General features: G+C 35.8%; 1 protein-coding gene across 1 annotated transcript in view; it reads right to left on the bottom strand.

Moving 5' to 3' along the window:
* Window positions 1–1,674: 1,674 nt before the first annotated feature.
* The window catches only part of LOC145259199 (2-hydroxyacyl-CoA lyase 2-like), a 110,766-nt gene continuing 97,915 nt past the window's right edge, over window positions 1,675–14,525 (bottom strand). The window contains exons 15-16 of the mRNA XM_080117028.1: window positions 7,496–7,594; window positions 1,675–1,911 (exon numbers count right to left, since the gene is read on the bottom strand). Of these exons, the coding sequence (XP_079973154.1) occupies window positions 1,726–1,911; window positions 7,496–7,594 (285 nt within the window). The 3' untranslated portion in view covers window positions 1,675–1,725. The remainder of the gene's footprint in view (window positions 1,912–7,495; window positions 7,595–14,525) is intronic.

Here is a 14,525-nt window from a genome sequence, read left to right as displayed (position 1 = left end):
GGCACAGTTAAACAGTGGAGAAAGTTATTGACAGTGGTCTGGCAGAATGAAAACCACATTGCATGTCACTAAGGAAGTTATTTTTGTTGAGGTGGTTGACTATTTCCTTATTTAATATGGACTCTAGTAACTTACTCATGACACACAGGAGACTTATTGGTCTGTACTGAAAGGGTGATGACCTATCACCTGAATTCTTAAATACAGGACATACTGATGAGGTTTTCCAGGATGTTAGGAAGCAATTCTTCTTAAGACAATGCTTAAACAGTTTTGTGAGTATTGGAGCAAGCTCTGATTGAAGCTTTTTCAACATTATAATTGGAATGCCGTCAGGGCCAGTTGCTTTACTGGAATCAAGGTTCTTGATTAGCTTGGCGACATCACGCACAGATATTTGTATGTCACATAGCATGTTGTCTATTATAGACGGGGGGGGGGGGACTTCATCGCATAGGGTAGAATTAGCTGCAAAGTTCTTGGTAAATAGGTTGGCTTTATCTGATGCTGATGAGATGACATCAGGTCCATTGATGATGGTTGGGATAGAACACAGGCTTTTGTTCATGATCCTGTTTGGTATTTTCAGAAACTGGTGGGAACCAACCCGCTGCTCCGCTACTTTGGATTTAACGGACAGAGCATATAGCTCTCTTTCATTTTTTATTACTCTTTTACAGTGGTTGCTGGCAGTCCTGAAAGCGGCGTTAGTTTCATTACATCTATTATGTTGGTAGCTATGAAAAAAGTGATTTCTGTGCGTATTGGCAGCAGCGCATTCTAGGGAGAACCCTGGCTGGCTGTTAGGTTTTAGCTTGAGTGGGTTAACCATTCTACGTTGTGAACATTGAAGTCTACTCAGACGTGAATATTTGCTGAAGGATACGCAGACAGGATGTGGTCAATCTTCTCAGATATGTTTTTAAAGGCAGTAAATTCGCTGTTATAAAAACCATTTCCTCTCCCAAAATTTTCCAAAAGAAAAAACAAACCTAGCTGTTTGTTTACGGTTTCAAATTGGCTATTTTATTTTATAATTAAAAAAATTTTATTTTATAATTAAAAAAATTTTATTTTATAATTAAAAAAAAGTCATGTTAATTTTTGTTTTTTATTATAGTTTCTTTTTAAAATAAAAAAAAAAAATATGCAAGTGAATTGGCATCTGTTTATAATTTATATAAAAATTTATTTAGAAAACGAAAACAAAAAACAAAATGTGTTGCACGTTGAGTTTTCATCGAAAAAAAAAAATGTAAATTTTTTAAATTAATTCTTTTAGCTTTAAAAGAATTTGCTAAAAAATTGTTTGAAATTCATCATTATTTGTTTTATGTTTTAATCATTTTATATGTTTTAAAAATTTTCAACTACCATGGAATTTCCACAGATTCTGCTAGTTATTATTATTATTATTATTATTATTATTATTATTATTATCTACTTATTCCCTCATATTCAAGATTTGCGTTTTAATCTATTATATATTTCATTTTATTATTATTAAATATGAATCCCTATTAATCCCTAATTATCCCTAACTATGCATTGAACAAATACCATAATACTTAGTTCACTGCACCTTATCATAACAAAGGTCCATACAAAATTTCAGCAAAATCGTCCCGGTAGTTTCCAAGAAAAATAGAATGGACAGACAAACAAACAGGCAGCTTTATAAAACTTAATCTATTATTTGACTATTGCATATTCTCCGTGAGTGCTTCATACCGATATACTGCCCTCTCGAAAGTTTGTCTTTCCAATGAAGGCGTTAATTAAAACGCTGCGTCCGTTTTTAGATTCTGCCTGAGCCTTTTTGAATATCTCGGTTATTTTGTCTTCATTTGTCCGATCGAGTTGATAACCTTTGCCGCCAAAGCCTTCAGCAACGGAATTGTAGGAGAGAAACTGGAAAGAAATAGAAAACAAAAGTTACAGAAAAGATTACAAAAGAACATCATGGAAAGACAGCTGGGTGCTTATTTAGAATAACACTTGATTAAAAAAAAATACAGAAAAATCTTTATGTTGTACTAGCCCGGCATTGCCTGGGTGTTTGGAGGTGTGTGTTGAGCAAAAAAAAAAAAGTGGTAGTAGGCAGGCAGGTTCAAACCCATACAGCGAAGAAAAAAAAAGAATGTGAAAAAAAATAAAAAATATAACGTCTTTGCTGTTGCATTCATTACCAAAGCGGAAGTCACAAAGGTTTAAATTAGGGCTAGTCAATCAAAAAGAGGGGATGACTTTCGAAAATAACAGCGAAAAAAGCAACCCCTCCCTGTTGAAAAGTGCCCAGTCAAGGGTGAAGGAATTAATGCTTTTAGCCAATTTTTTTATATTTCTTGTCCGAAGGGCCAAGCTTCAAAACGATACTCCAGTTACAACTAACGGAAATATAGTGATCATCTTAAGTTTAAATGAAAACAAATCATTGAAGAACTATATTTTTCTATTTCAAGAATGACTCTAAATTAGAGAGGTTATGGGCCCAGCATATTCCATCTATTATATAAATCTCACCTGTCTGTTTAAATGTACGTATGTATGTTTGTATGTCTGCCTAAACTTTCGACAGAGATGACAGATTTTCATGAGATCGGTATCGTTTTGAAGCTCGACCCTCCGGACGACAAATATCGAAAATTTGGCTCTCAACTGAGCACTTTTCTACAAGGAGGGGGGGGTCGCTTTTTTCGCCAATATTTTCAAAAGTCATCCATCTTTTCGATTGACTAGCCTTAATTTAACTTTTGCAACTTCCAGTTTAGTGATGAACACAAGAGCAAAGACGTCACATTTTTTTTTTCACGTTCTTTTCCTCCTTCGCAGTAAGGGTTCGAGCCTGCCAGCCTACTACCACTTTTTTTTTTTGCTCAGCACACCACTTCAAACCCGAGCAACACCGCGCACCCAGACTAGTTAACAAAGATGAAGGGTACAGATACTACATTTTAATCCTAGTTAACTTCATTTTAAAGTAGCAGTTATTGCTCTTGCTAATTTTGATTTTTCTAGTGGAGTTTAACTCAAAATCTTGTCTGGGCTGAACTAAGTAATTCTTTAAATTAACTATAGTGAAGCACATTATTATATTGCTAATAACATGGCACAACAATAACAAATGAAAATGTGCCAGTAAAAAATAAAGTTTGATTTCAACTTAAATGCTATTTAGATCTATTTTTAAATTTAACAAACATAATTTGATAGATTTTTTTTTTTAAATCTTTTATTGCTACTGAAGCGTAAAGGCTACTGTTATATGAATCAGATTTATAGGGAGGAAACCTGTGCGGGGAGTTAAGTAGAAAGATGTTTCTTTTTTCCTGAATAGATTTAAATTTTTGCATGTACAGGAAACAAGGAATGGAATTAAAAAAGCAAGCAGTCCGAGAAAAGAAACTATTAAAATAGAAAATCTACTAAGCTCCAGCCCTTGTCCCATCACCGCAATGTTGTCACTGTGTTTGTTTTACAAATATTTTAATGAAATGTGTTCTGAATAACTCGTTTCACTTGCACCTCCTCGACGTACATATCCCTGACTAACCCGCTTAGAGATCTCACCCCTTCACTGTTGATGTCCCTAAATGCTAGAAAGCTTTCTATTCTAATAGTTTCTTCCCTCGAACAACTAGACTTTGGAATTTTCTTCCTGCTGCCTGCTTCCCTGGCTGTACTGATATGCAGAAGTTTAAATGTTACATAAACAAATATCTTGTTAATCTTTCCTAGACATGGACCCAAATAGTAGCCCCTTACGTCCAAGTGGTGATATCTATATATATTAAAAGTGAAAATGTATGTATGTTTGTGTGTCTGCTAAAAACTTTCGACAAACACGACGAAAATTCACAAACTCGGCATCATATCGAAGCCCCATCCTTGGCTCAAAAAATATCGAAAAATTGGCCAAAAACGTTCATTTCTTCACCCCGAAATCAACAATTTTCGACAGGGGGGGGGGTCAACAAAAACGGTCTTCTCATGAGGACGAGCGGTTCTATGCATGCGCCAGATAACGTCATGACCTGACTTACTTTAAATAGTTGAAAGACTGAACAAATTTCATGTACGTCGCGTTAGGTCAGTTGATTAGCGCGTTGACCCGGGCAACGCCAGGTACCCCCGCTAGTACTTTGTAAGGAGTGAAAATGAGTAAAAAAAAAAAAAAAAAAAAAAAAATCCTTCAGTATCTAGAGACCTCTAGAGTGAAGGGGTGGGTTTTGCTACTAGTTAGCTGAGTCATTGGTATTTTCATTGGAAGGAGGGAAAGTCGAGTAAGTTCATTGGACCACTTTCTGTGAAAACCAGCACAGGCTTACAACATTGCATTGATATGATAGGGATTGAAGCGATAGATGAACAAAAGAACAATTGCTGAATGACCTTCGGGTGGTTGTAGGAGAGAATGTTAAAGAATAGAGAGAGAGAGAGAGAGAGAGAGAGAGCAAGAGGTGAGTTATAGAGTAGACACGTTGACCGGAAGTCAAGATCAGCTGATTGGATTGCGCGCGAGTCATGTGATCAGGTTAGCTGAATCGATGAGATTTGATTTGGACTCAGAAGAGAATGGACGGCTTCCCGTTGTCTCCTCCTCTTCACGAACGCTGACGTGTGTAGAAGAAGAAGCCACACAGGCCGGTTTCACTTTCCACCTTTTGCAGGACATCTGGGAAAAGTGAAAAAAACTATAGAACCAATTCCTTGTCTTGGAGTGATTGAATCTTCATCCAAAAACAGGTATCAAGTCTCCCTCCAGGACGAGAAATTCCAGATGGTCCAGCATCGAAGAAGCAGAGGTAGGTTTTGAAAATACATGTCACTCACACACGATTCCCTTTATGATACAACATAAATATATAATATAACACGTCATCTCTTCTAATCCATTATTAGAGATAACGCAACAAACACTCATATCCTTTATGATACGACAACGTAACAAAAGGAAGGAGGAGAATATATCACTTCATCAGATTGTATTATTAGTATTATTTGGATTATTCAGATTTCTGTTCTCATCTTGAATGTTATTCTTATAATACAATGTAACCTTTAACTTTATTCATTTGCATCTCGTCAAACTATGGGACTCTGTAATATCTAACTCAAGCATCAACAACAGAATTTTAAATGGAACCCTTTATTTAATCCACTCACATCCATCAACCATGACTGGGTAGAAAGCTTAAGTAATTCACAATTGTATTCTCAGTATCGCCCGCAATGAGGATTGAACCTTCAACCTCCAGAAGAATGCCACTTAAAACTGAATTTTACTCAGTACTTTATATGATTCCATTGGTCCTTGCATATTTTTGAGCTCAAAAAAAATATACCTGAAGAAAGTCGGAGACTACATCGGTCGAAACGTTGTGAAAATAACACTCAAGATGAGAACAGTAGTCCGAATAAAACAAATAATAAAAATAAAACCTTCGATTGTTTTACAAACATAAAATTGGGTGATTGTGTAAATTTGTGGTCTTTTAAATCAACTCATTAAAAAAAAAGTACGAAGAATGTCCCGGTGGATGTGCTAGATGTATTTTTAAACAAAATCACAATTACGTTCTGTTTGAAGACGATGGAAGCTTACTAAAGTCAATTTAAAATCAATTTAAGTCAAGGGAGATAAGTCAGTTTGTCATACTGGATTGGTTGCACAAGTCTTCCACATTAAAAATATAAGATGGAACTCGATGATTTGACAAATTTTATTTTTACTTTTTTGAAATTATTTTTTTGTAATTTTTTAAATGTATACTAATTTCGACATAAGTATGTAATAGTGTTTTCACCTGAAATGCGTTGGTTTGAAAAATTACCAATCTACACGTGCTAAAACCCGAGATACGCTGTCTCCCTTATTTTGTCTGCATTATAGAACATGTACTAAAAAGAAAAAGGGGGAAAAAAGAAAATGATCATAGAGTTGTATGCACCACAATATTTTGCACTGTCTCAGGAGAGTTTTATTAAAAAAAAAAAAAAAAAAAAAAACGCGCCTTAAAATGATTCAAGGGAAATAACTCTTTATCTGTTATGCTATGGATCCAAGTTTGATAGATTTCAAAGTTCAACAAGAGAAAGATTAGAGATTACATCAGCCGAATTGTTGTGAAAATAACATTTAAGATGAGAATAATAGTCCAAATAATCTAAACAATGCTAATTATCAATCATCATCTCAAAAATTCCAATCCATCAGATGAAATTTAAACAAAAACAACTCTCATCTGATTACATATAATAGCTTCAGAAAACTGATAGATTTCACTTCGACAAGAGCTCAGTATCGCCAGCAATGAGAATTGAACCTCCAGAAGAAGGTCACTTAAAACTCGATTTTACTTAGTACTTTATCCGTTATGCTATGGATCCCAGTCTGATAGATTTCAGAGTTTGACAAGAGATTACATCAGCCGAAACGTGAAAATAACACTCAAGACAAGAATAGTCATCCAAATAATCTAAACTATACTAATCATCAATCCTCCTCTCAAAAATTCCAATCCATCAAATTTAAAGAAAAACAACTTGTACCTGATTACATTTCCGTTAGAAAAGCTTTCAGAGTTTGACAAGCGGAAGCTTAAATAATTCAAAAAATTGTATTCTTAGCATCGCCTGTAATGAGGATTGAACATTCAACCTCCAGAAGAATTTCACCCAAAATTGGAGTTTACTTAGTACTTTATCCATTATGCTATGGATCCCAGTCTGATAGATTCCAGAGTCCGACAAGAGGAAAGTTAGAGATTACATCAGCCGAAACATTATGAAAATAACACTCAAGATGAGAACAATCATCCGAAGAATCTAAATAATACAAATTCCTTATCTCCTCCCAAAAATCCTCATTTGAAAAAATTCCTATCAAATTTAAACGAAAACAACTCGCAACTGACTACATAATAAAAATCTTGATACTTTACAAACTTTACGCATGCATAATTTACGCTGGTGTGGACAAAAAAAGAATTCCGATATCAGGAACTCGAATGATCGGATTAATTATTTCGATTACGTTCAAAATTTCACTGCTAGACATCAGTGCTCTGGAAAATTTCTAACCAAGCTAAAGAATTTGCCACTCAAGTGATGATATTTTCAACGTATGATGCTATCACCAACCATTATGGGACACCTCTTTCTAAGTAATAGACCGCCAACTGTTTTCTGGTTTGTTCAGAACTGAAAGCAAGCAAGTTGTTTTCGAAATTAGAGTAGGATCTAAGTGGAAGTAAAAAAAAAATGGACAATGGAATTTTGAGAGTTGGTCTTCTTCCAAGATAGATGTCATTTGAGAAAGGCCGAGGATATTTTGATCCTAGCCAGAATGCTAAGATTTGAATGTCACTGCAAATTAAAGACAAATCCATAGAATAAAATTAAAAACGTATTGAAGGCCTATTTTATAGGATACCGTTTCCTCCCTGGGTTTTGTTTTAGTAAAATACAGAAAAGAATGAAAACATCTACTCACTGAAAGGTCACAAGCAACGCTGCTGCCAAACATCGGAACCTGTTCTCTGGCAATCTGATTCCAAGAGGCATCATTACCAACCAAAGCAATCACAGGGAGCTAGGATTCAATAAAAAAAAAATAACAATGAAAACAGAAAAGTTTTTAAAAACTTTGGTTATTCACTTTCTTCTTTTACTTGAAAAAATTTTCTGAATTTTGAGATGCGGATTGGTTGTTCGACAAGATACACCTGAAGGTCGGTTACATCGACCAAAATGTTGTGAAAATCACACTCAAGATGAGAAGAGTAGTCTGATGAATCCAAAAAATATGTTTAAAAAAATGTTTGCATCACCTGCATTAATTACTACCATGTATTAGTTATAATATACATATATATATATATATTTTTTTTTGATTCATCCAGCCTTGACAGACGTGTTTTAAATATTATCTCTAGTGCTTTTCTTTTAATGATTTGGAATTCATTCCATTTGCAGTTTTTTCTAAGGAACTCTGCCTTTTGGATGATTTTGGACCATTTGGAATTTACCCATTGGATTGAAATTTTAAATTCGACCGTTTTGGATTTTACTATTTTGGGATTTTTACCCTTCACCGGACTATCCATTCATGTGAAATCTTTTTATTATTTTTCTTTTGCCTCCTGTTCCCCTTACCTCACCCTTTTTTTAACCAAGTAAGATCTTTGACTTACTTGTAGTTTCATTAAATACTTTTATATGCAAAATCCGATCCTGCATTTTGCTAATTCCTGCCCTCTGATGAGAAGGAGAGTATTTCTTCGAAACTCCGCGGATTAAGGACTATCCACTTATCTTGTGCTTCCTTTTTTAAAATTAAATATGTTTTTAACTCTTTTTCAAGATGTCTTTTAACATGTTTTATTAATCATTTGTTCATATATATATATATATATATATATATATATATATATATATAGAGAGAGAGAGAGAGAGAGAGAGAGAGAGAAATAAAAAGGATCAAACGGAGTTACATAACTCCATTTGTTCCTTTTTATTTCTCTATTTTGTCGGAATACTATTTCCATTATTCTCATCATATATATATATATATGAGTTTTTTTTTACCTTTAGTGAATACAGAACATTACAATTTGTTTTGGCAGACAGACGAATTGTCCGACCTGCTTCATCAAATATTATGTATTAATACAGATAAGCAATAAATCCCAAATTAAAAAAAAAAAAAGGTACCAAACTAAATACAAATTTTGAACCAGCATCTTTGGTCTAATGTTTGTATCAATGTCAGAAGTTCTGGAATCTTTTTGAAAACTTGTTATTCAAAATTATGTAAAAATACACTAGAAACAAATGTTCAGACACTTTTAGCCGACAGAACTACTAGTTTTAATGTCAAATCATCTTATATGCTCGACATATTGTTTACTTTGAAGAGAAAACATTTATCTTATATATAAAAACAGATAAACCAATGAGCAATATTACTAATAAAAGGGAAAGAATTGCTGTCTTCTGGATTGGAATATAACCATCCATTTTGTTTTTTATTCAATTTTCATCCCAAACAAGGCACAGTGCCACTTTGAAGTAGCGGGCTACTATCTGGGACATAAGTTGCAGGGATATTATGAAGGGAGGTGAGTAGCAAGATGTCTGTTTAATTACACTTGAACTTCTGCATGTCAGTACAGTTGGGAAAGCAGGATCCCAGAAGGGAGTTCAAAAATTTAGCAGTTCTGGGGAAGAAACTATTGGAGTAGAAAGCTTTCTTACACCTAGAGATCTCTACTGTGAAGAGGTGGGATTTAGCTGTTTGTTGGGTATTTATGTCGAGAGGGTGCAAGTGCTTGTAGTTCGTCAGAGCATCCACCATTAAAATACTTGTAGAACAGGCAGAGGGATGCAACGTTTCGTCGATGGGACAGAGGCTGAAGCTTAGATAACAGTTCAGGACCTATCAGGTTGGTGACTCTCTTTTGAACCCTGTCCAGGAGTGAGAGACTAGTAGTAGATGCGCTAGCCCAAAGGTGACAACAGCCCTCCATACATGGTCGAATGGTGGCCTTATAGAGGTACAGGATACTTTCAGACGTAAGTAGCTTTCTAGCACGGTAGAGAGAACCCACCTTTTTCACAGCAGCCTTGGCAATGCTCTCAATGTATTTATTCCAACTCATGTTCCCTATGAACGTTAGGCCAAGGAGTTTAAAAGAAGTACTTTCAGGTAATGTGTTTTTGGGATCTCTACTGTGAAGGGGTGGGAGTTAGCTGCTTGTCTGGTTTATTCACGTTGTGGGGGTACAAGTGCTTGTAGTTCGTCAGAGCATTCACCGTTAAAATACTTGTAGAACAGGCAGAGGAATGCAACATTTCATCAATGGGACAGAGGCTGAAGCCTTGATGACAGTTCAAGACCTATCAGGTTGGCGACTCTTTTGAACCCTGTCCAGGAGTGAGAGACAAGTAGCAGATGCACCAGCCCAAATGTGACAACAGTACTCCATACATGGGCGAATGGTGGCCTTATAGAGATACAGGATACTTTCAGGTGTAAGTAGTTTTCTAGCATGGTAGAGAGAGCCCACCTTCTTTGCAGCAGCATTAGCAATGCTCTCAATGTATCTATTCCAGTTTGTGTTCCCTGAAAATGTTAGGTCGAGGAGTTTAAAGGAAGTACTTTCGGATTATGTGTTCTTGGCCATTGCTATTGGTGGTAGAGAAGGCTTCTTGTAATTATTGAATGAAACCAGTTTAGTCTTGGCAGCATTCAATGTGACCATCCATTTTTGTCCCCATTCCAATACGGATTGGAGATCTTCCTCTCGTGTTTCTGCCATTTCCTTAGATATCTGTTTGCTTGTTTTCCCCTCGTGCCTGTTATAGAGTGTGGTGTCATCAGCAAATATACCCATCTCAGAGAAAATTTTATCAGGGAGGTCATTTATGAATAGTAGGAATAATAAAGGTCCAAGGATAGACCCCTGAGGTACTCCCGCATTTATATTATATTGTATCGATGTACAGCCGTTGAGGACAACCTGTATTCTTCTCTTACTTAAGAAGGATTTAATTATGTTATGTATTCTTTCAGTGCTAACACTTATTGGTTTATTTTTAATCTTGGAGTAGTATGTTTTTTAAGCTTCGTCCAAGTGGCTTCATGCCTTATGTAGAAAAATTTCCACAAAAAAAATATTTCTTTCTAAAAAATACTTAGCCCAGATTGAAATTATTTTCAAATGGCCACCATCTTAAAAGGGGCAAACTATTTATCTATACAGAGTTGCTTGTGTGTGTGTGTGTGTGTGTGTGCGTCTATTTCATGATTTTTTTTTTTCAGAGAACAAAATTTAATTACCGTAATTATGATGGAAAGACTTATTTCTTTAATATTCATGATTATAAGTAAAAAGCAATAAATTAATAATATATAATAATACGTGCCAAGTGTTATCTCCTGGACATAAAAACAATATATATGTACGGTTTCTTTCCAAATCACACACACACACGAGTGTTTCTAAAAATTAATTTGTGCAGGCATTACCACATTCACCAACACCAAACCCCTTGGGGTCAAAAAGCAGGACTCTTGAAAAAGAGCCAACATAGCAGAAAACACACTCCTGACCAAAAATATGAATTTTTGACCAATCAGGGCTTGATAAAAAAAAAAGCTTATTTCTGTCAGTTTCTGGAGCCTCTTAAAAAAATATAAAAAGGCCAAAAAGAATTTCTTTCGGCAGACAGAAAGAGAGGATCCGGATACCATGCACGCTGAGCGAATATAGTAGAATACACAACAAGCTGTATCACGTACCAAGGGACATTGCCTGACTCTCTCTTTCTCTCATCTCGCCCGCAACACGTCGTCTATTTCGTTTCCTCTCAATTCTTTACCTTCTTCCTCTCTTCCTTTTTGTACAGACTGCCACATTTGCGATCAAAAAATATAATTTCTTTCCTTTTAACGTAAATAAACAGAAGCTTATTTTACATTATTTCGTAGTGAATTTCTTTTTCATTTATTGTTCAGGGGAATTATGCAAATCCCCAACATATATCACCTTTGAAAAGAAACTACAAATTTTACTACTAAATATTTGCTGTTAAACATGAGATAGAAATAAAAAATATTTTGAAGAAAGCGTAAAAATTATAAATAATCTTAAACAAATATTTGTCTATTTAAAAAATCTTAGCGTTGTAATTTGGTTTCAAATGTATAATATATGCATTTTATTTTATATATATATAAGAACAAGTAGTTAATATATACAAGGTGTCCACAAAATCTGGCTGTATAATCTACAAGGTGTCCACAAAGTCTGGCTACATAATCTACAGGGTACCCAAAAAGTCTGGCTACATAATCTACAGGGTGTCCACAAAATCTGGCTGTATAATCTACAGGGTGTCCACAAAGTCTGGCTACATAATCTACAGGGTACCCAAAAAGTCTGGCTACATAATCTACAGGGTACCCAAAAAGTCTGGCTACATAATCTACAGGTTACCCAAAAAGTCTGGCTACATAATCTACAGGGTACCCAAAAAGTCTGGCTACATAATCTACAGGGTGTCTACAAAATCTGGCTGTATAAGCTACAGGGTGTCCACAAAATCTGGCTACATAATCTACAGGGTACCCAAAAAGTCTGGCTACATAATCTACAGGGTACCCAAAAAGTCTGGCTACATAATCTACAGGGTACCCAAAAAGTCTGGCTACATAATCTACAGGGTACCCAAAAAGTCTGGCTACATAATCTACAGGGTACCCAAAAAGTCTGGCTACATAATCTACAGGGTACCCAAAAAGTCTGGCTACATAATCTACAGGGTACCCAAAAAGTCTGGCTACATAATCTACAGGGTACCCAAAAAGTCTGGCTACATAATCTACAGGGTACCCAAAAAGTCTGGCTACATAATCTACAGGGTACCCAAAAAGTCTGGCTACATAATCTACAGGGTACCCAAAAAGTCTGGCTACATAATCTACAGGGTACCCAAAAAGTCTGGCTACATAATCTACAGGGTACCCAAAAAGTCTGGCTACATAATCTACAGGGTACCCAAAAAGTCTGGCTACATAATCTACAGGGTACCCAAAAAGTCTGGCTACATAATCTACAGGGTACCCAAAAAGTCTGGCTACATAATCTACAGGGTACCCAAAAAGTCTGGCTACATAATCTACAGGGTACCCAAAAAGTCTGGCTACATAATCTACAGGGTACCCAAAAAGTCTGGCTACATAATCTACAGGGTACCCAAAAAGTCTGGCTACATAATCTACAGGGTACCCAAAAAGTCTGGCTACATAATCTACAGGGTACCCAAAAAGTCTGGCTACATAATCTACAGGGTACCCAAAAAGTCTGGCTACATAATCTACAGGGTGTCTACAAAATCTGGCTGTATAAGCTACAGGGTGTCCACAAAATCTGGCTACATAATCTACAGGGTACCCAAAAAGTCTGGCTACATAATCTACAGGTTACCCAAAAAGTCTGGCTACATAATCTACAGGGTACCCAAAAAGTCTGGCTACATAATCTACAGGGTACCCAAAAAGTCTGGCTACATAATCTACAGGGTACCCAAAAAGTCTGGCTACATAATCTACAGGGTACCCAAAAAGTCTGGCTACATAATCTACAGGGTACCCAAAAAGTCTGGCTACATAATCTACAGGGTACCCAAAAAGTCTGGCTACATAATCTACAGGGTACCCAAAAAGTCTGGCTACATAATCTACAGGGTACCCAAAAAGTCTGGCTACATAATCTACAGGGTACCCAAAAAGTCTGGCTACATAATCTACAGGGTGTCTACAAAATCTGGCTGTATAAGCTACAGGGTGTCCACAAAATCTGGCTACATAATCTACAGGGTACCCAAAAAGTCTGGCTACATAATCTACAGGGTACCCAAAAAGTCTGGCTTAATAATCTACAGGGTACCCAAAAAGTCTGGCTTAATAATCTACAGGGTACCCAAAAAGTCTGGCTACATAATCTACAGGGTACCCAAAAAGTCTGGCTACATAATCTACAGGGTACCCAAAAAGTCTGGCTACATAATCTACAGGGTACCCAAAAAGTCTGGCTACATAATCTACAGGGTACCCAAAAAGTCTGGCTACATAATCTACAGGGTACCCAAAAAGTCTGGCTACATAATCTACAGGGTACCCAAAAAGTCTGGCTACATAATCTACAGGGTACCCAAAAAGTCTGGCTACATAATCTACAGGGTACCCAAAAAGTCTGGCTACATAATCTACAGGGTACCCAAAAAGTCTGGCTACATAATCTACAGGGTACCCAAAAAGTCTGGCTACATAATCTACAGGGTACCCAAAAAGTCTGGCTACATAATCTACAGGGTACCCAAAAAGTCTGGCTACATAATCTACAGGGTACCCAAAAAGTCTGGCTACATAATCTACAGGGTACCCAAAAAGTCTGGCTACATAATCTACAGGGTACCCAAAAAGTCTGGCTACATAATCTACAGGGTACCCAAAAAGTCTGGCTACATAATCTACAGGGTGTCTACAAAATCTGGCTGTATAAGCTACAGGGTGTCCACAAAATCTGGCTACATAATCTACAGGGTACCCAAAAAGTCTGGCTACATAATCTACAGGGTACCCAAAAAGTCTGGCTACATAATCTACAGGTGTCCACAAAATCTGGCTGTATATATATAAATATATATAAGAACAAGTAGTTAATAAAACATGTTAAAAAACACTTTGAAAAAGAGTTAAAAACATATTTAATTGTAAAATTAAATATGTTTTTAACTCTTTTTCAAAGTGTTTTTTTTAACATATTTTATTAACTACTTGTTCTTATTATAAGCTCTATTTCCTATTTGGTTTTATCGACTTTTACATCTGGTTGAGATTACTTTATAAATATTAATTCTTTAATATTTATAATATACTTTAGTTTTGCGATCTTCGATCATTTTGGTAAAATTAACTGTAATTCTTATTTCATTAATTATATATATATATATATATA

This window comes from Euprymna scolopes, chromosome 34 (assembly GCF_053919585.1).
Source record: "Euprymna scolopes isolate OS-2025 chromosome 34, ASM5391958v1, whole genome shotgun sequence".
In the NCBI taxonomy this organism is placed as follows: Eukaryota; Metazoa; Mollusca; class Cephalopoda; order Sepiida; family Sepiolidae; genus Euprymna; species Euprymna scolopes.
Note: the sequence above shows the minus strand (reverse complement) of the source record. Positions and strands in the feature narration are given on the sequence as shown.